The sequence below is a fragment of the Odocoileus virginianus genome, unplaced genomic scaffold, assembly GCF_023699985.2.
Source record: "Odocoileus virginianus isolate 20LAN1187 ecotype Illinois unplaced genomic scaffold, Ovbor_1.2 Unplaced_Scaffold_8, whole genome shotgun sequence".
In the NCBI taxonomy this organism is placed as follows: domain Eukaryota; kingdom Metazoa; phylum Chordata; class Mammalia; order Artiodactyla; family Cervidae; genus Odocoileus; species Odocoileus virginianus.
The window spans coordinates 2790153-2817933 of NW_027224270.1; the positions used below are offsets into that span (position 1 = coordinate 2790153).

Genomic DNA, 27781 nt, shown 5'->3' on the forward strand with positions numbered 1-27781 from the left:
AAAGTGGGGCTAATATTGCCTGTCAAGGCTATTATTGGGATTCCCTGTTACAGAGAGGACTTAGCTTGGCCCACAGTAAGGCCTTAGTAAATACAGCCATTTTATTTTATATTCCCTCTTAAGCTCTTTGGCTACTGGTACCCCAGACTTTGAGCTGTGTTCAAGGACTGAATCTCTAGATTCAGCAATTCAAAAATATTGTATAAACAATAATATAAATAATAATTTTATAACAATAACTCTTCAAGCAAAATTAGTAATCCTATACTGCTCACCTCCTGCCTTTTCTCTTTCTTCTAGTTAAGAATATTTTAGTCATATATGCACATTTCTTCCATAGTGGCTATTACATTTGCCCCCGTCTGAATTTTCTAGGCCTTTTATTTCTACCTCCCGGGAGATTTCTTCTTGTGCCCACATTCGATCTCATGAGAAACCACCCTCAAAGGGTTCTGGCTGAGTGCTGCTCTCAAGAGCTCATGAGAATCAGTATCTTCCTTCTGCCTTTGCCCTCTGTGTTTCTGGTTGTCATTTGTTTAGGCATCAGCAACTAGAGAGGGCCCCCTTAGGATTCACAGTGGGGCTCTACTAGATTCTTGTGTGTGTCTGTATTATTGAGGCTTTTCATGGCCCTTGTGACCCTGAAGGCACAGGATATTCCTCACCAGTGATGCGTTTCCTCATCATAGCTCTAAATGCACTTGTGTCCTCTCCACGCTGGTATCAAAATGTCAGTTGGCTTTTAGAGTGCCAGCTCAAGGAGGTGGTCTTCTCTGTCTCTGTCATGTGAAGAGATGATGACACTGTTGAATCTGAGGTTCGTCTTCCTTTTTTCTCCATCACAGCTTTGACTAAAAGGTCAAAATCTGCTTTGCCAGCTGGTCTCATTCCCCCCTAATTTTCTGATACCACTTTCCAAATCCTGAGCCACATTTCTCTTTGCATATGAATTCTTATTTACTGGCTGGTTTTATCACAGTCTGTGAGTAAGTATGATCCCTCAAAATCAAACCATTCCAGATGGTCTTTTCAGCAAATAGGGCAATTCATGTGCAAACAAAATGAACCTTTCACCTTACTTCACACTCACTATTCACGAAAATTAACTCCAGGAGCACCATAGGCATAAATGTTAGTTCCAAGACCACCATCAAGAAAATGAAAAGACAAGGCACAGAATGGAAGAAAAGATTTTTGAAGCAGATATCTGATAAAGGACTTGTATTCGAGTTATATAAAGAACTCTTGCAACTTAATAAGAAAACAACTCACTTTTAAAAATGTCTAAAAAATTAAGCTTATCATATGACTCAGTAATTCCAATCCTAGATATTTATGCAAGAGGAATGAAACATATGTCCACACAAAGACTTGTATGTGAACGATCACAGAAGCACTGTTCATCAAAGCCCCACACTGTAAACAATTAAAATGTTTATCAACTGGTGAGTGGATAAACAAAATGTAATATAGTCATACCATGCAAATCTACCCAGCAGTAAAATGAGCCAGCTACTGATACAGTTAACAGCAAGGAGGAACCTCAAAAAACAAACAAAAGAAAACATTACTAGCGAAAGAAGCTAGACACAAAGGACTGTTTATTATAGAATCCTGTTTACATGAAGTTTCTAGAAGAGGCAGCTGTAGATGTTTAAGACAGATCAGTGGTCATCTCGGGGCAGGAGCGGAGACTGACTGCATTTGGGCATCGGGGAGAAAGGGACTTTTCAGGGAGGGGTGATGGAGGTGTTCTAGAACTGGATCGTGGTGTTGGTCGCACAGTTGTGTTAAGCTCAGGGCCATCCGATTCCGTGTCCTAAGACACGTATCGGCCTCCACAGAGTGTCCCGGTACTCCGGGGACTGACTCCAGGCTTATCCGGCTCTTAGGACTCTGTTGGTGCAGGAGGCGCCCTCGAGCTCTTACGTGACTCCTTGAGCTAAAAGAGGAAGACCCACGAAGCCAATTTTAATATTTTGTCTCTGAAAGCCCTAACACCTTGGACCTGAGCTTTCCTGTGTCCTTCATCCTTACCTGAATTCCTCTTCCCCCATTGGAGATGGATCTGGGAGAAGCCTGATGTCAGAGTGAGGTTAGGCAGGATGGTGAACCAGATGGTGATAGGTATCTCACCTGTTTCCCTCTCCTTCCCCCAACTTTTTTTTTTTTAATAGAAATTGGTTTTCACTGAAGCTTCAGGCAATTTCAGTGCCTTAAATATTCTTTCTTGACATAATGTTTTTAGAAAGCTGAGTGTCAGGAAGGCCCATTTTTAATTTATCAATGGCACCCTTAGTCTTAATATGCTGAAGCATACTTTACTTTTGAGGGCAGAATTAATCTTTTATCAGATGTACCATGGATGCTGTTGGTTTGATTATTTTAGGAAAATGTTCTTGTGCTGTTTCAGAATTAATGCTCCCCACATAACTTTATTTTCCAATATCTGTTCAGAATAGATAAGGGAGATACAAAGTAAGAGTCACCCATATTAAAGTTAATGCAAAGTAGATGTAAGCCACTGCTGTTTGAAAAACTAACACTGGTGTTTAACTTGTTGATTTCATCTTGACTGTGAGGAAAGTGAATCTGAAATTAACCCTGTGACAGAGAATATCTGGACCTTCTTTTATATGCCACAACTTTGTAGAACGGTGGAGAAAATGTTAGCACAATTATAAGAAGATAATTTTATACATGGAAAACTTTTGGAGGCTGGAGGAGACAAAAAAGGAATTTCAGTCTGCCCTTGGTTTAAAGCAGGGCCATGCAGAAATGCCAAAAGCTGTCAACGTAACTTCTTTGCAGCTCTGGGGCCTCAAGTTTTCACATCCCTAAGAATCACCTAGGGGCTTGTTAAAAATACAGATTCTTGGGTTACCCTCTTTTGACTCTGAGGTTTTAATAAATTCCTCAGGGGATTCTAATATGTATCACATTAGTTAGGGTTCTTCAGAGCATCAGAAATAGTATGAGTGTGTGTGTGTGTAAAAGAGATTGTTGTAAGGAATTGGTTCCTGTCACTCTGAAGGCTGAGAAACCCCCAAACTGGCGCTCTGGAGACCACAGAGAGCAGATGGTGTAGTTCTCGGCTGAGTCTAAACGCACAGGACCCAGGAGAGCCGATGATGTAATTCCAGTCCAAAGCTGAGTCTGAAGGTGGGAAACTGCTGTCTGAATGTGAAGGTAGGCAGAGAATGAGAGGAGGAGGGGGAGAGAGCGAGAGAGGGCAGATTCTCCTTTCCTCCCCTTTTTGTTCCATTCCTTCAGCAGACTGGCTGTGACTGAGGGTGAGTGGTCACCTTGGGGAGGCAATCTGCTTTATTCAGTCTGCTGTTTCGAATGTTAATCTCACCCAAAAACCTTCACGAATAGTTTTTAATCACATATTTGAGCATCTCATGGTGTAGTCAAGATGACACATAAATTTAACCATCATATCATCCAAATCTGAGAAGTTTGAAGCAGTGAGGGACAGAACCAGATTTCTTAGAGGAAACGCTTGTAGGGAGAAACCTTATAAAGAGACTGCTGTTGCTCTTTAGGAAACAATTGTACGGTTTCAGTTATCAAATATGTTGGGACTGAGCAAATCCATGGTGACAGAAAGCTGCCAGGACTTGGGGGCAGGGGTTGGACTTGGGGAATGGCTGCTGATGGGCATGGCGCTTCTTTTTGGGGTGAGAAGCGTGTTCTGGAGTTAGATGTTGGTGATGGTGGCACGACTTGTGAATCTGCTGAAAACCATGGGACTTCCCTTTGAAATGGTGAATTTCATAGTATGTGAAGTAAATGTCAAAATATATACGTATCTATTGAGGGAGATATGAAAAAGTGGAGGTAGATAGTGTTGACGTCTCTGAGACATGAAGAAGTAAACAAACATGGGGTGATAGAAGGGAATGTGGGGTTGAGGGCGGATTTACAAAGCACAGGACATCTTTCAGCATGTCTATACATGGATTCAAACGGTCCACTGGAAGAGGAAACATTAATGATGCAAGGGAAGGGAAGGGACTTGGCAGTGGTCAAAGCCTGCAGCGCCGTCCTGACTCACCTTCCCGCCGGCTCTCCCCAGGTGACGGACCAGTCGGTGAAAGCGTTCGCCGAGCACTGTCCTGAGCTGCAGTACGTTGGCTTCATGGGCTGTTCAGTGACTTCTAAAGGAGTCATCCATCTAACCAAGGTAGGTTCCACGGCTTCATCTCCTTGTGCTTCCGAGCTGCGTTCATACCAGTGCCCTCGCGATGTTCTGCATACTTGAATGAGGACTGCTCAGGCCACTGTAGAAGTGTAAGTGGTGTTCGGTAAAATTAACATCAGTTTAAGTCAATGCAAAATCTATCCTTTCTAAAATGGGACATTCATTTAAACAAAAAGTTTGCTTTTTGGCTTTTTTCATTTGCTAATAACTGTGAAATGTATACATCAATGAAACTGATATATGTGACAAGACTTATTTAGATTTTAATGTAGTATATTGTGTTAGAAGATACTTTAGTGAAAGTTTTCACTGGTCACATATCATTAGATCTTCTGAGCATTTTGCTTTTAAGAAGTGAATATGGTCAGTTCATATGATTAAGTTGAACATATATGGTGAAAAGAGAAGTGAATGTATGCCAAAAATTAACTTCATAGTTCAGAGAGTTTACTTACATACCAAATATATGAAATCTCATATGTTAGCAGTAATGAAAACATCAGTTCCTTTGTAATCTCTCACTTGTCACCCATCATCTGTGCTGTTTTTCAGAGCTCTGTAATAATTAGGAACTAATTCATACATACATGTTTTAGAAAACTGGCTACTATAAAATTTACTTGTGTCTTATTCAAAATTTGTCTTGTCTCTTCAAGCTTACAGTTTAGCGGGAAATAGTTTTTCTTTCCTCCTAGCGAAAGTGAAAGTCACTCAGTCATGTCTGACTCTTTGCAACCCATGGACTATACAGTCCATGGAATTCTCCAGGCCAGAATACTGGAGTGGGTAGCTTTCCCTTCTCCAGGGGATCTTCCCAACCCAGGTCTCCCACACTGCAGGCGGATTCTTTACCAGCTGAGCCACAGGGAAGCCCAAGAATACTGGAGTGGGTAGCCTTTCCCTTCTCCAGGGGATCTTCCCGACCCAGGAATTGAACCGGGGTCTCCTGCATTGCAGGCGGATTCTTTACCAACTGAGCTATCAGGGAAGCCCTCTTTCCTCCTAGGAAAAGAGCAAATGTTTATAAATTACCTAGGACTGTGGCCGTAAGGCCCAGAGGATGGGAACCCAGGCTCTGTTGTCAGCTTGGGTTTGAATCCCGGCTCTGCCATTAACCAGCTGAGTAAACAAATTGTTTTTCAGGGAATTAATTGAAGTAGTATATGGAAGATGCTTTCCTCAGTATCAGGACCATAGTAAGTGCTAGGTAAACTTTAGGTACTGTTATTAAAATAAGTGGTGGCTCAGATGGTAAAGAATGTGCCTTCAGTGCAGGAGACCCAGGTTTGATATCTGGGCTGGGAAGATCTCTGGAGTAGGAAATGGCAGCGCACTCCAGTGTCCTCACCTGGAGAATTTCATGGACAGAGGAGCCTGGCCGGCTACAGCCTGTGAGGTGGCGCAGAGTGGAACAGAGCTGAGCGGTAACACGTCCACTCTCCTTGAGGGAATTGGTGCCCGCGTGCGTGCTCAGTCGTGTCTGAGTGTGGCCACCCAGTGCCCTGTGGCTCGCCAGGCTCCCCTGTCCATGGGGTTCTCCAGGCCAGCATACCGAGGGGGTGGCCGTGTCCTCCTCCAGGGGATCTTCCGACCCAGGGGTCCGCGTCCATAACTAGTGTCTTCTGCACTGGTAGGAGGGTTCTTTCCCACTAGCGCCACCTGGGAAGTCCAGAGAAGTGCTACCATCACTAAATTGCTAGAAATTTAGAGCAAACTTTGAGGAAAAAAAATCAAATCACTGTTTTATTCTAGTGTATTTGAAACAGTGCCTGTGATTATTCTGTCTCCCATGACTGATGAGCTTTAACTATATTTTGAGGATCAGAGCCTGAAACTAGCAGAGAGGATAGGCACATTATTCTCTATTATTGCTCTCTCAGAACATCTTCGTGTAACCAAGACTGTGTGTGACCATAATTTTTTATTCATCTTCTATAACCTTTGCCTGAACGTTTTCGTAGATGAATGTTTTTCCCATCACATCATCTACTGCTGTTTATAGTGCAGAGTAGAAATGCCTTTGGATGAACAGATTGTGCACAACAAGTGTTACAATGACCATATGTGGGCTTTTTACGATCACTTGAAATTGTACTCATTAAAGACAAAACAAGACTTATTAGATCAGTTAGTGCTTCCCTGAACATTTGGAGATGGCCAAAAATTATGGTACACTGGTGCTTAAAAGATCAGAATTATTCTCTGTGACAAAATAGCAGCGACAGCAAATGTCAGCTTTGGAAGGCTTAATTTGCTGAGAAGATTATTCTGAAGATTATATACCAGGATTGAGGGTTTGGCCCGTCATCAGTCAGAATCTACTGGGTTCATGTCAGAGCCGATCCACAGCATGTTAGGCTCATCCCTGTTGCCCAGCACAGTGCATGTTTTGGTGAGAAGACCACTCTGTGGTATGATATTGCTTCGATTCATGGAGTCAGGTAAAGGCAAGATAGCCTTTTAAATGTACATTACTTTGGCTAAGCTATTTTAGTTGTTTCAGCTTTTGAAAACCAAGGGTAGAACTCAAAGCTTCTTGTTAAAATATTGCATTCTGACAGTGGTTTTATACTAAGACATTATACAAAATGTAATTTACATTCACAAAATGCTTGTAAATATATAAATGTTCCTAGAAAGTTGTGTTACCCTTATTGTCCTCATGGTGTATAGTTTTAAATAATTTTTTCTCAATATTTAATGTAATTTTTAAGTAAATGATTAGAGGATGTGAGGCACGGAGTGTTGAGCTATCAGTATAAATATATGTAACTTTATATGATTTAGGAAATCTCTCCAACTTACTACTTTCCAGTCTGTGGCTCTAAATTTGCTAATAGAGGCAAATGCCATAAAATCTCTGTGCCTTAGTTTCCTCCTGTGAAGAGATCTATCTATCCTCTATGTAATAGAGGATCTATCTCTAGAGTTTCCTACAGCCAGACAAATCTCTGAATTTAAGAGTCATTGGCCTGGAAGGGACTGAGTGGCTGTCCTTGAATGCAAGGAATGTCAAGTCCTTACTAAGTTAGAAGGGAAAATTGGGGATTTGTGACATCTTAGATTGTTAAATCAAGGGCAGGAAGACAGAAGATTGGGAACAAGAGAAAGAATATTGATATTCTATTACTGTGGTCTCGTGGACTTAGTTTTACTTTGGTGCTCTCAGTCTTGTCTGAACTCTATTTACTGATGACACACCCTTAGTCTTCAGATAGATTCTGCTAATATCAAGCAATAATGGAGTGAAGAGGCCGTCCTTCTCAGCTGCTATGACTATGTAAATGAGAGTCCGGAAATAGCTAACAGCGAACGCACACAGGTTGAGAAGATGAAGTCAGCTTTCCTGGAGTGGGTTCGGAAGTGAGGATGCGAACTTCCGAGGTCTCTGTTTTGCCTCCGAAGTTGAGAACGTTAATGACGTGCAGTGTCCGGCAGAATTGCGTCTCCTGCAACCCAGGACGTGGCTCGGGTGTTGGAAGCGTTTCCAGCTCCTCGCACAGGGAGGACAGCCCAGACAGAGCCCAGCAGGCGACCTGAGTGGACGCAGAGCCGGAAGTCCAGGGAGGCCGGGGTGGCCGGGCGCAGTGTGTGCCCTCCCACGCTCATCTCGTCCTAGAGAACCCACGAGTGAAGCGATCACAGGAGAAGCGAGGAGAGTGAAGACACAGCACACCAGATTTAGTGGGGTGCTGCTAAAGGGCTCACTTTGATGGCACCAAACACCTACATACGAAGAAAAGAAAGGTCTTGGGTCAACGGCCTTAGCTTCTACCTTATGAAACTTGCAAAGAGAAGAGTAAATTAACCTCAAAGTAAGCAGAGGGAAGGAAATAATAAACGTCACCGCGGATATTAGTGAAATGGAAAACAAAAAGAAATATTGATGAAAGCACAAAGCTGGTTCTTTGATAAAGTAGATAAATCTGTATTCAGACTAATTAAAAGAGAGAAAGAGAAATTGCCAATGCCATGACTCAGAGGAGTAGTATAGCTGCGGATTCTCCAGATATTAAAAGGATAACAGGGAATATCATGAGCATCTTCATGCCTCTAAATTCAACAAGTTAGATGAAAGGGAAAGTTTATTTGAAAGTTGTGAATTTCTGAAGCTCGCTCAAGAAGAAATGTTCGGTAGAGAACCTGGACACCTCTGTTCCTGAAGAAATGAAGTTGTGTTTAAAAGCCCACCTCCAGTGATGCTCCCTGCCCAGCGCGCTTCACTGGGGAGCGCTCCTCAACGTTCCCTACATCCCGAGACGTTTGGCACCTCCCTGGCGGCTCAGGTGAGGAGCCTGCCTGCAGTGCGGGAGACCCGGGTTCCACCCCTGGGAAGGGCCTCTGCGGAAGGGGATGACTGCTCACTCCAGTATTCTAGCCTGGAGAAGTCCATGGACGGAGGAGCGAGGTACATACTTGAGTTATTTACTATTGGAATGATAGAGCATTAGGAATTTGTATCAAAATATCATAGCAGATGAAAAAATAGAAAAGTGGATAGGCCAGTAAAAGAAACAAAAATGGCAAAATATAGATAATTGAGCTGGGTTATAGGACAAGAGGGTTCATTATGTTATTCTCATTACTTTTGTTTATCCTTGAAAACTTCCGTAATAATGAAGCTTTTAAGAGGTTAAAATTGATATTAATATAACATGATAAGTCATATTATTCAATCACATACTTTTTAAGAACTCACAGTAACGTGGAAAAAGCTCAGGATGATAATGAATACTCAAGTGCATTATATATAATATTAATTTAAAATCATTTGAACAAATAAGCCAATGGAGTCTGAAATATCAAGGTGGCCTGTTATATAGTACATGTAATTGTAGTTGGTGTGCAAACTTGAGGTCTGCTCTGAGTTCATGAGTTTCATGGCACTGATCCATTGTGAATTGACTTGTCAGTTTGAATGATCTCAACCAATAGTCAGGAAGATGCTATTTTATTCATAAATGACTAAATACTCATTTAATGACTAGTCAAGAAATGACTGTTAAAAAGATGAAGAATTTTTGAAAAAACTGCAGTTTTGTTATATGCTATATAAAATTTATATTTGTCATACCTTAGGGGTAGATGTTTTTCCTTTTTAGATTGTTGACATATTTTAAAGTTGTTAATTAATGATATTAGTTCTGATGCTGTGCATGTGTGCTAAGTCGCTCAGTCGTGTCCGACTCTGTGACTCCATGGCCTGCAGCCCTCCAGGCCTCTGTCCACGGGGGTTCTCCAGGCGAGAATTCAGGGGTGGGTTGCCGTGCCCTCCTCCAGGCCTCTGTCCACGGGGGTTCTCCAGGCGAGAATTCAGGGGTGGGTTGCCACGCCCCCCTCCAGGGCTCTGTCCACGGGGGTTCTCCAGGCAAGAATACAGGGGTGGGTTGCCACGCCCCCCTCCAGGCTCTGTCCACGGGGGTTCTCCAGGCGAGAATTCAGGGGTGGGTTGCCGTGCCCTCCTCCAGGGGTCTGTCCACGGGGGTTCTCCAGGCGAGAATTCAGGGGTGGGTTGCCACGCCCCCCTCCAGGGGTCTGTCCACGGGGGTTCTCCAGGCGAGAATTCAGGGGTGGGTTGCCGTGCCCTCCTCCAGGCCTCTGTCCATGGGGGTTCTCCAGGCAAGAATTCAGGGGTGGGTTGCCGTGCCCTCCTCCAGGCCTCTGTCCACGGGGGTTCTCCAGGCAAGAATTCAGGGGTGGGTTGCCGTGCCCTCCTCCAGGGCTCTGTCCACGGGGGTTCTCCAGGCGAGAATTCAGGGGTGGGTTGCCGTGCCCCCCTCCAGGGGTCTGTCCACCGGGGTTCTCCAGGCGAGAATTCAGGGGTGGGCTGCCATGCCCTTCTCCAGGGCTCTGTCCACGGGGGTTCTCCAGGCGAGAATTCAGGGGTGGGTTGCCGTGCCCCCCTCCAGGGGTCTGTCCACCGGGGTTCTCCAGGCGAGAATTCAGGGGTGGGTTGCCGTGCCCCCCTCCAGGGGTCTGTCCACGGGGGTTCTCCAGGCGAGAATTCAGGGGTGGGCTGCCATGCCCTTCTCCAGGGGTCTGTCCACGGGGGTTCTCCAGGCGAGAATTCAGGGGTGGGTTGCCGTGCCCTTCTCCAGGGCTCTGTCCACGGGGGTTCTCCAGGCAAGAATTCAGGGGTGGGCTGCCATGCCCTCCTCCAGGGGATCTTCCCGACCCAGGGATTGAACCCGAGTCTCTTGTGTCTCCTGCATTGGCAGGGGATTCTTTACCACTGGCACCACCTGGGAAGCCTATCTTAGATCTTATTGTTTCAATTTTCAGTTTATAAGCATGAACTGAATTCTTGGGATATGTCAGATATGGGTATGTTTGTTTTTGTTTTTAAGGAGAGGTGTTTTTTGGAAGGTAGCAGCTAAAAAAATGCCCCAAATTCAGATATTTTCTTGGATCATTTCATATTTAAAGAACTTTTTATAAAATATATTTTAAAAGTGCTTATGGCTGAAAATATGAAATGTTTTCTAAAGAAAAACAAAATTGATTTTTTTCAGTCAATTTAACATAAGTAAGTGAAAGAATGTTCATCCATGCAGCTAACTCAATTCTTGTCTTCCTTTTCATGTTTATTCAGAGACTAGAAATGAAAGATGAACTTTCTTGCCTTCTAAATTTCGAAACAACTGATCAATTTAGAATGTCTTATTCTAAAGATAGAATATATTATTTTGCTGCTTTTGGGGTGATATTGCTGTTAAGTTATAGATTATCATTTCATTTGTTTCTGATTAATCTGTAGGTACTTGAGTGGTATTTTGAGATGTGGAAAGTGTGTTCTTGAATTCATTCAGCTCTGAAATATTCCCTATTGGGTAGTCCAGTGAGGACTCTGAAGAGGTGTTTGTAGGATGCTGTTGGTTCTTTTTAGCTTTTCGGGAGTTAAAAGTTGAGCCGGAAACCAAGTTTTGAGAATTTAGACAATGATTCTCTAGGCCTGATGTGATCCATTAATAGATTTTTTTTTTCTTTTCATTAATAGATTTTTTTTCTTAGACGTTTACAAGGGACAGCAAGCCACTTATTGCTGTCATCAAAGCTGATAGTGTAACTGCTGGTTGTAAGACTTTGGCAATTCACCTAATCTCTTAGCCTCAGTTTTCTCATCTGTAAAATGAGGATAATAATAGTATCTACCTATCTCTCGGGCTATAGAGGAAGAGTGTTTGGTGCATACTAAAGCAGCATTTGAAAAATAATAAAGTAAGTAATTGTAAAAATGTTCATTATTACATACAAAACCTCCTTATAACTCTTTAGTCCTAATCACTCATGTTCTTTAATCAAAATAAAAATGTGGAATGATGTTCATGAAAATAAATCTCAGTTAAAAGCTTTTATGACCCTTCTTTCTACCTGAGTGCCAGTTCAGAATATTAAGATGAATAGCTGTCTGCTCTTCATGGGTTTGTTTTCTCCCCTTTAACCCACTGAACAACTGAAATAATATTTTAAATCATCAAAAAGTTCCTATAATCATAGCAATGCACTGAATCAGAGGAATACACCATTGTACCTCGTTTAAAATTTTTTATTGAAATAGAATGGATTTACACTGTCGTGTTAATTTCCACTGCACTGCAAAGTGATTCAGTTACACGTGTATGTGCCTTCTTTTTAAGAAATGCTCTTTTGCGTTATGGTTTATCACGCACATTGGATACCATAGGACCCCGTTGTCCACTCGGCGTGTAGTGTTTGCGCCTCTCATTTCACACTCCCAGCCCACCCCCCACCACCCCCTGCACTGACAACCGCATGTCTCTTCTCTATACCTGTGATTCTCTTTCTTTTTCATAAAAGCTCATTTGTGTCATATTTTAGATTCCACACGTGAGTGATATTGGATGATATTTGTCTTTATCTCTGACTGACTTCACTTGCTGTGATGATAATCTTTGGTTTCATCCATGTTGTTGCAGTGGCGTCTTTCATTCTTTTTCATAATCCTCCATTGTGTGTGTGTTACATACCTGTGTGTGTGTATATAGGGCTTCCCCTGGGGCTCAGTGGTGAAGGAGACACAGGAGACGCGGGTTTGATCCCAGGGCCGAGAAGATCCCCGGCGGCCCACCCCAGCGTTCTTGCGGGATTATGCCCTAACACAGGAGCCTGATGGGCTGTAGTCCATGGAGTCACGAAGAGTTGGACACGACTGCAGGGACTGAGATGCACGCACGTGTATGTGTATACTGCACCTTCTTTGTCCTTCATCTGTCACTGAACGTTTCGGTTGTTTCCCTGTCTTGGTTATTGTGAATAGTGTTGCTGTGAACATCGGGATGCGTGTATCATTTTGAATTATATTGTTCTCCAGATATATGCCCAGGAGTGGGATTGCTGGATCATATGGCGGCTTCACTTTTTGTTTTTAAGGCGCCTCTGTACTGGTTTCCATAGCGGTTGTAGCAGTTTACATTCCCGCCAGCAGTGTACGGGGCCCTCTTTTCTCTACCCCTCTGCGGCACTTGTTATTTGTAGACTTCTTCGTGGTGGCCATTCTGACTGGCGTAAGGTGTGTTTTACACGAATTAGTGACTTGGATTTTTATTTTGCAAATTAGTGTAGGCAGTGTCGACATAACCGGTAGCATTTTATCACCTTTACTTTTTTCATTCTACTGAGTCAGTGATACCTGTTCAGTGAGGCTACTCTTTTACACTTCGTAACTCTGTGACCCTTACTCTAGTTTTAATGTCTGTTTGTGCTACATTTTCATTCCAGCAGCTGCCATAGCAGCATGTATCAATGTGGCGCTAGCAAAATAAATGAATTATCTTTCAAATGACTCAGTTTGTGAAACTCCTAACAAATAAAATGAACAAATAAATTTCTTTGTTTTATCTATCCTTTGATAAAATGGTTGCTTTGAGCTTTAATATAAATATATAAATATTAAATGAAGAAAGTTGGCTATCTTTCTTGAAAGGACCTTTCTTGGATCTTGACTTTATACTTTATATGTCATTTTACTTTGCTTATGTTATCCTCAGTTCACTCCTTGTGTTTTTATCACACATTTGTTGTTTATAAATACAGAATACTTCTGTAGGCAAGGATTTCAACTTTATTTATCTGGTCTCTAACACATGAGGTCAGTCTTTATCCAAGAAAGATATTAGGAGATACTGCTTTCATGCTCTTTTTGACTTTTAGATTCATTCACACCGTGTAGTAACAGAAATGTTTTTTAAGGATCAGTGTGAGTCTGCTTCATTCGGTCTTGTGGTTTATATATAAATACACAATGATATCAGGCACGGATGGGGTCCTGTCTCTTAAGTCGATAGAACAGACTACCTGAATTAGAGAACGAGATCTGGGGCTTGATAAGAATAAATTGTAATGAAACTTAAATGAGGAAATATACTACTGAGGGAAGGAAAGTGAGTGGATCTCATTTATTAATTAATTTTTATTGAAGTATAGTTAATTTACAATGTTGAATTAGTTTCAGTTATACAGCAAAATGATTCATTTATCATTTATTAATTTAAAATAAACATTATTGAGAGTTACAGTTAGAGTCTAGTTAATTTAAAAACATATTCAGTTGATTAAAACATTGACAGTTATATTCACTTAATAGTTTTGAGTTCCTTGGACTCAAGGAGATTACACCAGTCAATCCTAAGGGAAATCTGCCATGAATACTCATTGGAAGGACTGATACTGAAGCTGAAGCTCCAGTACTCTGGCCACCTGATGCGAAGAGCAGCTCACTGGCAAAGGCCCTGATGCTGGGAAAGATCGAAGGCAAAAGCAGAAGGGGACAACAGAGGATGAGATGCTTGGATAGCATCACTGACTCAGTGGACATGAATTTTGAGCAAACTCCGGGAGACAGTGAAGTACAGGGAAGCCTGGTGTGCTGCAGTCCATGGGGTTGCAAAGAGTTGGACACAAATTAGCAACTGAAAAAAAAAAAAGTTTTGAACATTTATAAAATATTTAATGGTATTTTATTCTCAACTAATTCAGCTATCTTATTTAAACAGTTTCCAGTGCACCTGGGCAGCTCCTGTTAGCCACAGGGAAGTCCCTACATATGTGCAGTATTATATATTCACTTACACACAAACACACGCTGTGTCAATCATTGAGAATCCAAATAATCATATTTTTCTTTACAATTTTGTTTAACATTGTGCAGTGTTAATAATGATGGCCTAAGGGGCTCCTGGATGCCGAGGGAAAGATAAATTATGTTGCATCTCTATTGAAGTCACTGTCTTTGAAAACAGGGAATTCATTTCCATGGTAACTCTCTATTAGTCAAACGTATAAGGTGTGTGTTCAAAAATTTTAGCTTGGAATCGCAATATTTATTTGGGCCTACATAATATTGCTCTTTATTTCCCGTAATTTTTGGAATAGCGTTTGTTTGCGAGCTCCGTCTTCTCGCAGCATGCTGGCCCAGTGAGAGAGTCCAGTAGCGTCCACTGACTGAAGGCAATTGAGCTCCTCATGTGTTTGCTCTCCAGCCCAGAGGTATCACAGGTAGTTACACAAAAGCTGTTGATCACAGTGTACTTACAAAACCGTCAGGAGCATTGCCGCTTCCCTACTGTAGACTTCCTTATAGTTGATTGTCTCCCAGTGGGATGATAGGCTATCCACATTTTTCTCCACGAAAAAAGCTGCCCACTGGAGCTTTCTCTCTTATATTCACTAGTGGAAATGCTTGGTTATTATGTTCGATCAGAGGTACTTTTCGACATGCAATTGGCTATCAATCTTGGATCTTTAAAAACGAAACAATACCCCTGTGCCTGAGGAAGCCGACAGCAGCTCCGGATAGTTTTCCGCTTTCATCTGGCTCGGAGGAGAAAACAGTCTGTGAGCACCCTGGTGTCCCAGACAAGGCGTGGGGCACACTCTGGGAGCTCCTCCTTTCTCTGGGCTGTCGCCACGAGCTCCCATTAGACTGACTGTTGCTTTTCATCTGGAGGCTGGCCCGCCCTTCTCCTTGCCCTTCACCCTCCTGTCCTCCCTGCTCTCTGAGCGCCCTCTTCTGTGTCACGGGGCCTTCTCTCTGCGGGCTGCGGTTAGCGGGAGGCAGGGAGGCTGAGAGAGGAGGCCCTCTGGTGCTTCTTTCCCTCCTCTCTGTCTCAGGTTGCGTTTCTGGCGATAGGCTTCCTCTCCTCCGTGATTCCAGCCCTGGACAGACCTCCCGCAGCCCCAGCTTGCACTGGAAGACCAGGCATGTGGTTTTCATGAACACTGAGTCTTCTTTCTTGTCTCTCTAGCCTTGGGGTGCTCGTGGCCTCCTGCTGTTGGACAATCTGTGGCTTACATTAGCCTCTCTTCTCAGCTTCTACTTCATCAGAATAGCCTTTTTTTTTTTTTAAATGAAATTCCCTTCATGTAATTTAATAAATGCTTACAGGGTTTTGTTTTCCTAGTGAGATACTAGAACATATTTCTATTTGCATCATTCAGGGTTTCTTACATGAGAGCACATCTAAGAGAATAGGACTGATATTTATCTCCCCTCTAAGAATCTTGTAACAATGAGATCAAAGCACAGAGCAGAGAATTGCACATTATATAACATTTAAATTAGACTTGACCTTTCCTTAGACTGGTGAAGGAAAGCTCAGTTGGTAAAGAATCTGCCTGCAACGCAGGAGACCCCAGTTCGATTCCTGGGTCAGGAAGATCCGCTGGAGAAGGGACAGGCTGCCCACTCCAGTATTCTTGGGCTTCCCTTGTGGCTCAGCTGGTAAAGAATCCACCTGCAATGTGGGAGACCTGGGTTTGGTCCCTGGGTTGGGAAGATCCCCTGGAGAAGGGAAAGGCTACCCACTCCAGTATTCTGGCCTGGAGAATTCCATGGACAGTCCATGGGGTCGCAGAGAGTCAGACATGACTGAGCGACTTTCACTTTGATTCCTTAGACTTTCTCTAGCCATACTCTTGTCTTGGATCTAGATAAGCTAAAACTGGATAGATGGAAACAGCTAGCTATGTGATGATTAGGAATAATGAAGCTACAATTCTTGGTGATTCCCAAGAGTAGGATAGAGGGCCAGATGCTTACTTATAAAGAGATAGTTTTTATACACCCTCTTTTTGCTTTGTGTGCATGCTTAGTTGTGTCTGGCTCTTTGTGACCCCATGGACTGAAGCCCACCAGGTTCCTCTGTCCATGGAATTTTCCAGGCAGAAATACTGGAGTGGATTGCCATTTCCTTCTCCAGGGGATCTTCCTGACCCAGGGATTGAACCCACGTCTCCTGCATTGGCAGGCACATTCTTTACCACTGAGCCACCTGGGAAGCCTATGTCCCTGGCAAGGGTAAAATTTAAATGTTTCTCAGTGCTGTAATATATGCCAATTCACAGAGGCAAATGTAAAGAGAGATATTTTACTAAGAAAGTTAATTGTTGTGAACTAGTTATTTGAGTTATTATTAGTTACCAGTTAATTAAAGTTATATATTGGATGGTTTTGACTGACAATTAAAAATAACCTATTGCCGTATCAGTTGTTGTCATTTAGTCTCTCAGTTGTGTCCGACTCTTGCGACCCCATGAATCGCTCACGCCAGGCCTCTCTCTCCATCACCAACTCCCAGAGTTTACCCAAACCCATGTCCATCAAGTCGGTGATGCCATCCAGCCTTCTCATCCTCTGTCATCCCCTTCTCCTCCCGCCTTCAGTCTTTCCCAGCATCAGGGTCTTTTCCAAGGAGTCAACTCTTCACATCAGGTGGCCAAAGTATTGGAGTTTCAGCTTCAGCATCAGTCCTTCCAATGAATATACCACATCAGTACTTCTGTTTATTTTTTTATTTTTAGATCTTGGTCATGCTTTTTGTTGATGTAAGAAAGTATAAGTGACCCAAATTGCATAATATTCAAGTAAACCATAAATTTTGAAGTTTAAATTTAGTGCTGTTTAAAATTTCATCTCGATTACCTTTTCAACTCAAAGTTGGAAGAAAGTGGTTGAGAGAACAGAATTAGTTCTTTGTATCAGAAGGTAGTGCTTTAATATATAAATCAAACTTATATAATTTCTGTGCTTCATTTGTGAAAAATTTGCATTATCTAATAATAGTTTCATGCTCTGTGTGATCTAATATCAAGGAAAACCTTGTAAAGGCCTTCTTTCTGAGTGCCATTTCTTATTGTTAATTGATATACTGGGCTTCCGTTGTGGCTCAGGTGGTAAAGAATCCACCTGCCGTGTGGGAGACTTGGGCTGGGAAGATCCTCTGGAGAAGGGAAAGGCTCCCCACTCCAGGATTCTGGCCTGGAGAATCCATGGACTGTATAGCTCATGGGGTCGCAAAGAGTCGGACGCAACTGAGTGACTTTCACCTTCACTATACTGCCTAGAGCATAGTCATTAACCTAGAATTCTAGATCATTCACTTCTGGCTCTTAACAGTGAGTGTGATTTGTCAATTCCAAATTTAAATACATGTAAACCAAATGCTGTTGCTTCTTATAACTTTTTTTTTTTAGGACAAAGGTAAAGCTAAGTGAAACAAATGGGACCTGAGTCAATGTTTGTAGAGTTCCTGACTTGGATTTTGAGTGTGAATCCTTACATGCTTTTTAGAAAGTTTGAGCTTTCTAAGATTTTCCTTAGAGAGTGTTTATTCTTTTATTATTATAGGTGATTTTGGTAGTTAGATGATACCATGAATAATGAAATCCAAGTACAATGCCAGAAATGAAGATTGTGGAAGAAATAGTATTTTTTCCTACGTGCATCCTGATATTTTTCTTTCTCACTTAGTAGGGGTGATCTGATTGATTCATTTTTAGATTGTTAACATCAGCCTGGTTTTCCCTCTGAAAGGGGTATCTGATAAGTTGTCAATTGACAAACTAGGCACATTTTAAGAAAGTTGTGTGATCGTGATGCTAAAGAAATGTCTGGACAAAATAAGATGGCCTGAGCAGGGTTGGTTGTCTGGGTGAGAAATTAACTACTTAATTCCCTGGATTTATCCTGTAAAGCTTGAATAGAATTCAGACCTGCTAGTACTACCATGGACATTTTTTTAGCATTCACTCTTGGGCTGCAGATAGTAATATATAAACACATAATGATTGTGAGACTATGTAAGTCTTTTTTTAAATCTTCTTCCTATGTTTTGGAATTCTGGGGACAATCTGACTGGATATGACACTGCAGAATAGATTTAAGTCGCTGTGTTTTATGTGCTGTGATGTCCTTGTACTGTCTTAAGTTAATAGCCCTTTGTTCTGTTTTGTTTCTTCAGTGTTTAGTTGCAATTACCAGCTCTCAAACTATAGTTTGTTTTCAAAAAGAAAAAAAAAAACAAAATAGTTTTTTACTGGATTAAAAATGCTTATTAGAATTCTCCCCCTTTGAGGTTACCTCTGGGCTTTTTGGTAATAATTGCTTTTTTCCAGCCCAGCTGTGGTTTTCTGTTTGTTTTTTTCTATGTTTGTGGTTTTTTTCATCTGTACAAGAAATTTTGTTATGCACTACTACTTTTTGTATTCTAGACAGTTTTCAAAAGTTGGCTGAAGATTTTTTTGTTTGTTTGTTTTTAAGGAAAAAGGCATGCTTTCTGACTGACATGATCTTTTGCAATACCTCAATTTTGAAATATAGGAAAGAAAATGATATTTTCTAAGTAAGTTTATTCAGAAAAATATATATTAATTTAATTCTGCAAGAAAAATGATTTAACAGATGGGTAACTTTATTTTTTTCATGCTTATTTGTGTTTTTGAAAATGAAGAAGTTAGAGCTTTATAACTATAATATTAAAGATCATATCTAACCTACAGAAATCTACCTAATTATGTGAAAGAAGCAAAACTTTTTGAAGAAGCACCCCTCTTTATGTACTAAAGTAACACTGAGATTTAAAAAAAAATGCTGGAAGATTGTACAGCATAAAGCTGACGTGAAGGTGAAAAAACATTGTCATGAAGAATAGGTTACAAAAAATAAACTCCATTTGGTGCTGAAAGTTGTGAATAGGTGGTGGAAACTACTTTCCCTTAATTTGTATATTTATAATCAAGCGTTGATTGTGCACGACTGACCAGGATTGTGAAAGAGTTCTTCTGTTTGTATTTTTTTAAAGAGAACTTTTTTTAGTTTATTAAATTATAACATGTTCCCTTTTGTTTTGTAAATAAATGTGCCCCCAAGTTGTTAATGTTATATTAAAAGAGAGGGTCCTTCGAAAAAAAATTATTTTTTAAAAACACAGAGGTGTTCTGACCTGCAACTTAATGGGAAGCCCCCGGGTATCACAGGTCCTGCTGTGGCCTTTCCTTGATGTGACACTTGAACTAGTCGATTTTTTGAAGGCTATAACCTAACCTTGACTATTTGTTGTTATGTGCAATACTGTTTGTACTGTTTGTATAAAAAATAGAAAAAAAAAAAGAAAAGAAAAAAGGCATAAATCTTTATTGCAGATTTATTTTCATTGCAAACTTTAGACATTGTGATTCACTGAAATCATTTTTCTACTGTCAAATATGTACCTTTTCTTCATGCTGGTATTTTTTCAATAGTAATGTAGCCTTTGTACTGAGACAAATTTTCATTGTTATTTTTAGAAAGATTTTTTGCTAAGAAAAAATTAAACATATTTACATATTTTTCATTTTATTTCGTATTTTCTTTAAGGAGTGCTTTCTCAATCATTAATAGAGTTGTTTCTGGGAGGGACTTTCATATCTGGTCAATGTCATAATATTATTTTGTATTTTTACTTGGAATAAATTAATTTTATGATGCTAAAAAAAAAAAGAAAGGGGTATCTGAGGCATCACTGGAGAGCCGGCAGAAGAGGGGGTAGGGGAGGCGTCACGTGCACATTTTGGGATGTTTCTCCTCACACAGACGGCTTGGAGGCTGAGAGGACTGCAGGCTGCTGAGGAATGCCTGGGTTAGCTGTGTTCCCCGAATGGCTCAGGGTGCCCCAGACCCTGGGGGAGCCCCAGAGAAGAGCTGCAGGTGCCCCCTGGCAGGGCTGCACGCTCTTCCTCCACGTGTTAGGAAATCTGTTTCCGGTTTGTGGAGGTGGGAGAAGGAGCAGTGGTTCTGTTGGTGGCTGGCGTCCTGGTACCAGGACTTTGGGCTCATGCTCTCTGAATGGTACTTGGTCACGGGTTAGAAAAACTAATGCCTGAAATTAAGTTTTGGGCACTTTTCACCCTGAACTTTGACTTTATTCTGAGGCTCAGAGATGAGAGTATACACCCAAGAGATTTTCCATGTGATGATGAATATTCTGAACCAGGAAGAAAGAAATCAGTTACATATCCTAAGTCAGAAAGAAAGAAAGAAAAGATATTTCATTTTAGAGAGTAGGTATACCATTTCTGTAAGATTTTATTTTGGATGCCAGAAAATGGCAATATATGCTAGAGTATTTTTTTAAATTAAAAATTGTTATTGTCATTTCTTTGTTTTACAGTTTCACACATTTAAAAGTAAAGAATGGAATAATTTGACTCTTTGGCTTTAATAGTGTAATATCAGGAAGTCAATGTACAGGTCACTTGGCATAGATATGATAAACTTTTGTCCTGGGCTAATGACATTTCGATTACTAGTTTTAAAAATAAGATTGTAAAACTTTTATTTGCAATATATTTCCAAAACTTTTGGCAGATTGAAGTAGTATGATACATGGTTGCAAGTGATTGAAATGGGTTCAAAATCCCATGAATTGTCTTCTTTAAAAAAAAAAAAAATCTGTGAACTTGGTATGAGAAAATGAAAGAGAAGTGCACAACCAGTCCATCAGATGAAGTAATCTCCCCTTGCTTGTTTCCTGTTTGATTTAATTTACCCTTAATTTATTTAAGCTTTGCTTTTTTTTCTTATTTAAGTGAAGCAGTATGAATATTTTATTTCTTAATTGAGGAGAAATTCTGTTTCCTAGCACCTGCAGACTGAAAAAACTGACAGGAGTTCTTAGTGCTGCTAACTTCAAGTGCTGTTTGGGTTTGTTACGAGCTCTAGAAATCTATGGAGAAAAGAAAGGGATTTGGTGGAAAGAAGAGTCTAGAGAAAAAGTCAATTAGAGAGTGTGCCGCCTGCCAGACTGGAAGAGGAGGAGCTGATCCGTTTTGAGTCTGTTCGGAGAAGCAGGGATGCAATTAACAAACACACGTCTCTGCAGCAGTGATTAGAATTTTGGGTGAACTACTCAAAATTCCTGCCATACATATCAAAACTCTGTCAAATTACAGAGACTTCTTAAATGTTCTTCACTTTAAGAACAAATATGAAAAGAGATGATGCTTCTTGTTCTCAGATAACCTTTGATTGTGTGGAATGAGAATTTTTTTTTTTAATGTAATGCTTACATGTCAGTGAACTTTATGTTCAGATATGTCACTTTTAGAAACATGTAGCTTCAGAGATGCAGATCCTGCGTTTGATACAGTTACAGGAACAGAATCCTGGTTTAAGGAAACCTGAACCCATGAAGTTATTTTGAAAGTTTTGATCCTGATTTCAAGCTCATTCCGCAATATAGACATTTGATAGTTTGGTTTGATGCACCTAGTTCTGTGTGAGGCCACTGCTGACTCAGAAGTGCATAAGACATGGGCCCTGACCTGCATTAGCTTGTCTTTGACTCTAGCAGGGGAAACACATACTTAATTAAGTTAAATTATAAAGCAGTGTGTGGTGGGAGAATGAGCCGCATTGGTGGGTGTACAAAGGGCAGAGTTTCCAACTCCGAACCCTGGGAGGTTTTACAGAGGGTGTGTGCTGGGGCTGTGAGCCTGAGTTGTGCTTTGAGAGGAACTGTAGCCAGCCTTGTGACTGCTCTGGGTGACTGGGGACAATATGCTTCTAATGCTTTGTTTTTAGAATCATGCTAGCCTGCTATCTATTTTTTTTTTTTTTATTGCTGTGGATATATATGCCCATTCAGTAGTTTAATCAATAATTTTTTTTTTTTTACTCACTGCAAATTGAAAGGCTAGTATGCTTGTACCTAGCCAACCTAATGAACTTAGCACATGGATATATAATTAAGACTTTTACATATTAAATTTAGAAGCGTAAATGCTGTCTGTGTGCTGATGAGCCCCACATCTATTTGACATCTCTCCTCGGATATTCAGGCATCTCAAAAGTAGCATTCTGAAAACTAAACTCTTTCCCTACCTTCCCCAAAGCATCTTAATTAATTGCAATCATACCTTTCAGTTGCTCAAACCAAAAGCCTTGGCGTCATCTCTGATTCTTACTTTTTCTCTCATGCCCCATAACTCAGTTGTCAGAAAATTCTGTCGATTCTAATTTCAAATGTATCCAGAATCTGGTCACCGTATACCGCCTCCGGGGGCTGTCACTGTGGCCCAGGTCTGTGCTGCTGGCTGACTTCATTAATTCATTACAGCCTCTCTGCTCCTTTGCTTCTAGTCTATGACTCACACTGGGGCTAGAACGATGCATTTAAAATGTAAGTTGGATCATGTCACATGCCTGCTTAAAACCCACCGAGTCCCCAAATTCCGCAGAGCAAAAGGTGAAGTTCTTCACTTTGACCTGCAAGGCACTGGACAGTCTCCTCTCTCCGCTCCGTCGTTTGGCCGTGCCTCCAGTTAGCGCTCCTGCTGTTGGCCCTGCCCCGGGAGCTCTGGCTCCCTACTGGCGCTCTGAAACCCAGACGGGCTCCCGTCACAGGGCCTGTGCGCTAGCTCTGCCCCAGACAGCAGGATGGTTTTGTTTGCTCCTGCACCTCCTTCAAACTTCTGCTCATGTATCTTTTCAGTGAGATGATTCTTGACTGCTGTTTAAAATTACACTCCATCTTCCTCCCTTCCACTGTTCTCCATCTACCTTGCCTTTATTTTTTTCTCGATAGTATATACTTGCCACCTTTTAACATAGTATATAATTTGCTAACTTACTGTTTCCACCGTCCCCTTCCAACTAATAATATAAGCATGCTGTGTACAGGGATTTTTGTCTGTTTTATTCACTGCTGTATTTTTAGCAGCTGGAATGTTTTCTGGTATACAATAGGTGCCTAATAGTTACTGACTATACGAATAATATTTTCAATGTTCTTTTTTGAGTGATTAAAGAGGCTGAGCTTTATAAATTATTTTTACACTTTCAGTGAAAGTGAAAGTGCAAGTGTTGGTCACTCAGTTGTGTCTGACTCTTTGTGACCCTGTGGACTGTAGCCCACCAGGCTCCTCCATCCATGGAATTCTCCAGGCAAGAATACTGGAGTGGGTTGCCATTTCCTTCTCCAGGGGATCTTCTCAATCCAGGGATCGAAAACAGCTCTCCCGCATTGCAGGCAGACTGTTTATCCACTGAACCACCAGCAAATACCCTTTCAGTAACTGGATTTAAATATGACTTGCTCTGCACTAGGAAAGTGGTTCCCCGTTCAGAATGGATCAGCTGGGTATCTTTTTCAGAAGTAGTGATGGTTATTAGTATCTTTTAAAAGTTTCCCCATATGATCCTAACGTGCACCAAGGTTGGAACCACTTGCTCACTAAAGTGTGAATTCACTAAGTGTGAATGAGTGAAGGAGAGTGAACCATCACTGCTATAGCAGGGATGCAGATTTGGATTGGCTCAAGCATTAAGATCAGATGTCAGATGTTTGCCAGGAGAGATTGGTCCTGACTAGCACAGCCCAGCGGGCTGCTGGAGAGGCGCTAGGGACGGGTGAGGGAGGGGGGTAGATGGGGAGCACCCAGGGCGCTCCCAGCAGCTGTGGCAGGAAGGAAAGCTGGTTCCCCTGCTCCCTTGGCAGCTGTTGGCAGCTGATTTCTGTCTGAAGGGCATAGTTCTGTTGGGGACTGCCTAGTTAGTAATTCGTGTTAAAGTAGGTATATTATATTTCTGACACTCACTAATTTTTCTTCTCTCTGAAGTAATCAGGAAGTGAGCTCAGTTTTAAATAATGAGTCCAGCTCTCTGAGCACAATGAGAATAACTTCTTGAAACTTGGAGAAAGAGATTTGAGCTATTTTAACTTAGCCTATCAGGGAACGGTAGGGATGGAGAGTGAAGGGCTTTGATATGTACGCTCTGGAATTCTTGTCTACAGTTGAAATGGTTTCTGTTTCCTGAAAGTTTCAGAGAAGGTGGGAGATATGATCATAGTTATTTAAACAGTATTTATGTGACTGGTATTGTGGCCAGGAGTTAGAAGGGATGGCTCTAAGGAGGAGCAGTGAGTAAAAATGTCCTGGAAAGTAAGGCAGAGTGTGAATAGAATGGTGAGAGATGGCAGATCCAGCAGGAGAAGGGCAGGAGACCCCGCCAGCCTGGGGTTTAGAAACAAAGCGAAGAGACCGCAGATGAGTGTGATTAAGAAGGCAGTGGTTGGAAGGACACCTAGAGAAGGAACCAGAGGGTTCATGTGGTAGCTCCCGCGGATGCGATAAGCATCCTGGGCCTTGGAAGTCTCCTTTTCATGGTTAGGATTGGAAATTGTTAGTCTCTGCCGGGCTCTCGGGCAATGAAAAGCTTTCAGTTACAGGTTGAGGGTCTCAGTTCTGTGCGGTGCTGGGAAGGATTTCCCTGGTGTCCTCAGTGTGACTTACTTAGCTTTTATTACTATTTCTGCTCTCAGTGCCAGCTGTACCCAACCAGACTGAGGTTCGACCTAGTTGGTGAGCAGAACAGCTGCCCCTCATCCTCCCTCTTGGACAAGTTCTCCTCTAAGTGTGGAACCCGTCGAGAGCTGGAGCCTTCCTTTGCCCGGGGGTAGAAATTCCCCTCTGCCCCTGCCCGTTCCCAGCACTCTCAGTGTCGTTACCCTTAGTTTAGTCTGCCGTGCGCACACCACACCTCCCTCCCTTTCTCCTGTGTCTCCCTCGGGTTCCCCATGGGTGGCTTGCCCCAGTTTTCTTACAGCGGCCCCTCTGTCTCCCCCGAGCCTTTGGTCCCCCCTGCGGTCCCCGTCTTGGCAGTCTGACCGGTGATGGGCAGATGAGTGTGTGTTGCCGATCCACAGCACCAGCGACCTGTCTTCACCTTGACATTGCTCCCTGAAGATTGCAACTGATTGCTCTGAACCCGGTCCCGGTGACGCCAACATCTGCAGGGCTGGCAGGAAGTAATTTAGGGACTAGTTGACATTTGAACATGGTTAACTATACAGAAGTTTTATCCTTCGCAAAAGTTATCACCTCCAGCTGGCTTCACATAAATTATCCTCGCTGGTCTGAACCAGTGGGACCCCCCCACCCCCCGGCTTTGCCGAGGGCGCCGTGAGTCCTCGTCCCTTGCTTCACCCGCTGTAGTCAACCTTCACAGCTGAGGATTTGGTTTCCGTTTGTACTTTTCCAGAGTCTTAAGAAAATTTGGAAGCCATTTGAGGTCTTTTTATAATCCTCCAAGTCTGTGTTTCCTAGGTAACATTTTAATGTCTCATTTTGTTCTTAAGTACATACACAGCCATACAGTCACTGACTAATTTTAGCCTTTAACCTGAATTGGCTATAAGTAATTTTTTTTTTCCTCAATAAAAGCGGTATTAAACTGAAAGTTGATTTACCTACAGTCTACATTCTGACTTGGGTTTCTTTTCAAATACCTTACTAAACTGTTTAAAAATGGGAACAAAGCCCTTCAAAGATCTTGGTTGTATGGCTTCGCTTATTCAAATCCTCTGTGATTTGTGTAACCCAAGACTACCAGTGAATTTGTAAGAAAAGTCAGTTTAATTAAAATGTCAGTTTTCTAAATGTAATTATTTGTTTCAGACTTTGAAGGATTATGTTGGGTAGCTTTTTATGAAACACTGGAGGGCACTATTATGAAATTCCCATAGCAAGGCAAGGAGTATGATGAATTTGACAGAGCTGTTTGTGGCGTTCTGAATAAAAATGCCACAGCCCGTAGAGGTGCTCCGGACGTGTCTTATAATGTTGCCAGTTACCAGGGCTTAGCCTCCTGGAACTGCTTTGGATGCTGCCATTTTTTCAGGTTGAACTGGCCAATATGGTCACAGGGAAGGCTTCATGAGCGATGTCAGCGACTGTCAGCTCATGAAAAAATGGGCCTTAATTGAATCCGAGGGCAAAATGCTCTTCAAGATATCAATAGAGAGCTGACATGGGAGAACCAAAGTAAACCTTTCTCTTCATGTTTGAGTTTGTGCTCCACTAGAAGAGAAAAAATGCTTCATTTATGGACAGTAAACCCAGGGCAGTGTCAGCCCCAAGTGTCGCCATCTGACCCACCCTGCCCTGAGGAGTGGGCCTGGAGGCAGGATTTCCAAAAGCCTAGGAGTCAGTCAACTAGAATTAGACTTTTATCACATGTAGATAGTTTCTGGAATTGTGACTTCTTTCTGTCTTATTCTTTCTAGAAGATATCTTTGGATATTCCTAAGTCCGAAAAATAGGTTTGCTATCATCTCCCCATGTTATCAGCACTTTAATAAGTTATTCAAACCTCAGTTACCTTCCCTAATGTAAGGGGACCCAACTGACACAAGTCAAGCTTTCTTTATTACAGAACTTGATTGTATCCTCTCACTGTGCGCTGGTGGAGGAAGTCATTTTTCTACTGTGGTAAAATGTACATAAGAAAAGTTTACCTTTTATGCCATTATTAAGTGTACTCTTCAGTTATATCAAGTACATTCACAGAGTTGTGATGAGATATTTTACCATGAGGGAAGCTAAGAGATAAAGTTATAACTCACATAACAACTTTGTGTGAGAAGTTGTGCTAGACCCCAGAATATGTGTGTGTAGGAGGTACAAAAAAGATCTTCACGATCCAGATAATCATGATGATGTGATCACTCACCTAGAGCCAGACATCCTGGAATGTGAAGTCAAGTGGGCCTTGGAAAGCATCACTACGAACAAAGCTAGTGGAGGTGATGGAATTCCAGTTGAGCTATTTCAAATCCTGAAAGATGATGCTGTGAAAGTGCTGCACTCAATATGCCAGCAAATCTGGAAAACTGAGCAGTGGCCACAGGATGGGAAAGGGTCAGTTTTCATTCCAGTCCCAAAGAAAGGCAATGCCAAAGAATGCTCAAACTACCACACAATTGCACTCATCTCACACACTAGTAAAGTAATGCTCAAAATTCTCCAAGCCAGGCTTCAGCAATACATGAACTGTGAACTTCCAGATGTTCAAGCTGGTTTTAGAAAAGGCAGAGGAACCAGAGATCAAATTGCCAACATCCATTGGATCATCGAAAAAGCAAGAGAGTTCCAGAAAAACATCTATTTCTGCTTTATTGACTTTTATATGCCAAAGCCTTTGACTGTGTGGACCACAATAAGCTGTGGAAAATTCTGAAAGAGATGGGCATACCAGACCACCTGACCTGCCTCTTGAGAAACCTGTATGCAGGTCAGGAAGCAATAGTTAGAACTGTACATGGAACAACAGACTGGTTCCATATAGGAAAAGGAGTAGGTCAAGGCTGTATATTGTCACCCTGCTTATTTAACTTATATGCAGAGTATATCATGAGAAACGCTGAGCTGGAAGAAGCACAAGCTGGAATCAAGATTGCCGGGAGAAATATCAATAACCTCAGATATGCAGATGACACCACCCTTATGGCAGAAAGTGAA

General features: G+C 41.8%; 1 protein-coding gene across 6 annotated transcripts in view; it reads left to right on the top strand.

Annotated features, from left to right (window-relative positions):
- The first annotated feature begins 3946 nt into the window (after positions 1–3946).
- Positions 3947–27781, top strand: part of FBXL17 (F-box and leucine rich repeat protein 17) — a 325423-nt gene continuing 301588 nt past the window's right edge. For all 6 annotated transcript variants that reach the window (XM_070462691.1, XM_070462687.1, XM_070462689.1 and 3 more), the window contains exon 1: positions 3947–4189. In XM_070462691.1, the coding sequence (XP_070318792.1) occupies positions 3962–4189 (228 nt within the window). In that variant the 5' untranslated portion in view covers positions 3947–3961. The remainder of the gene's footprint in view (positions 4190–27781) is intronic.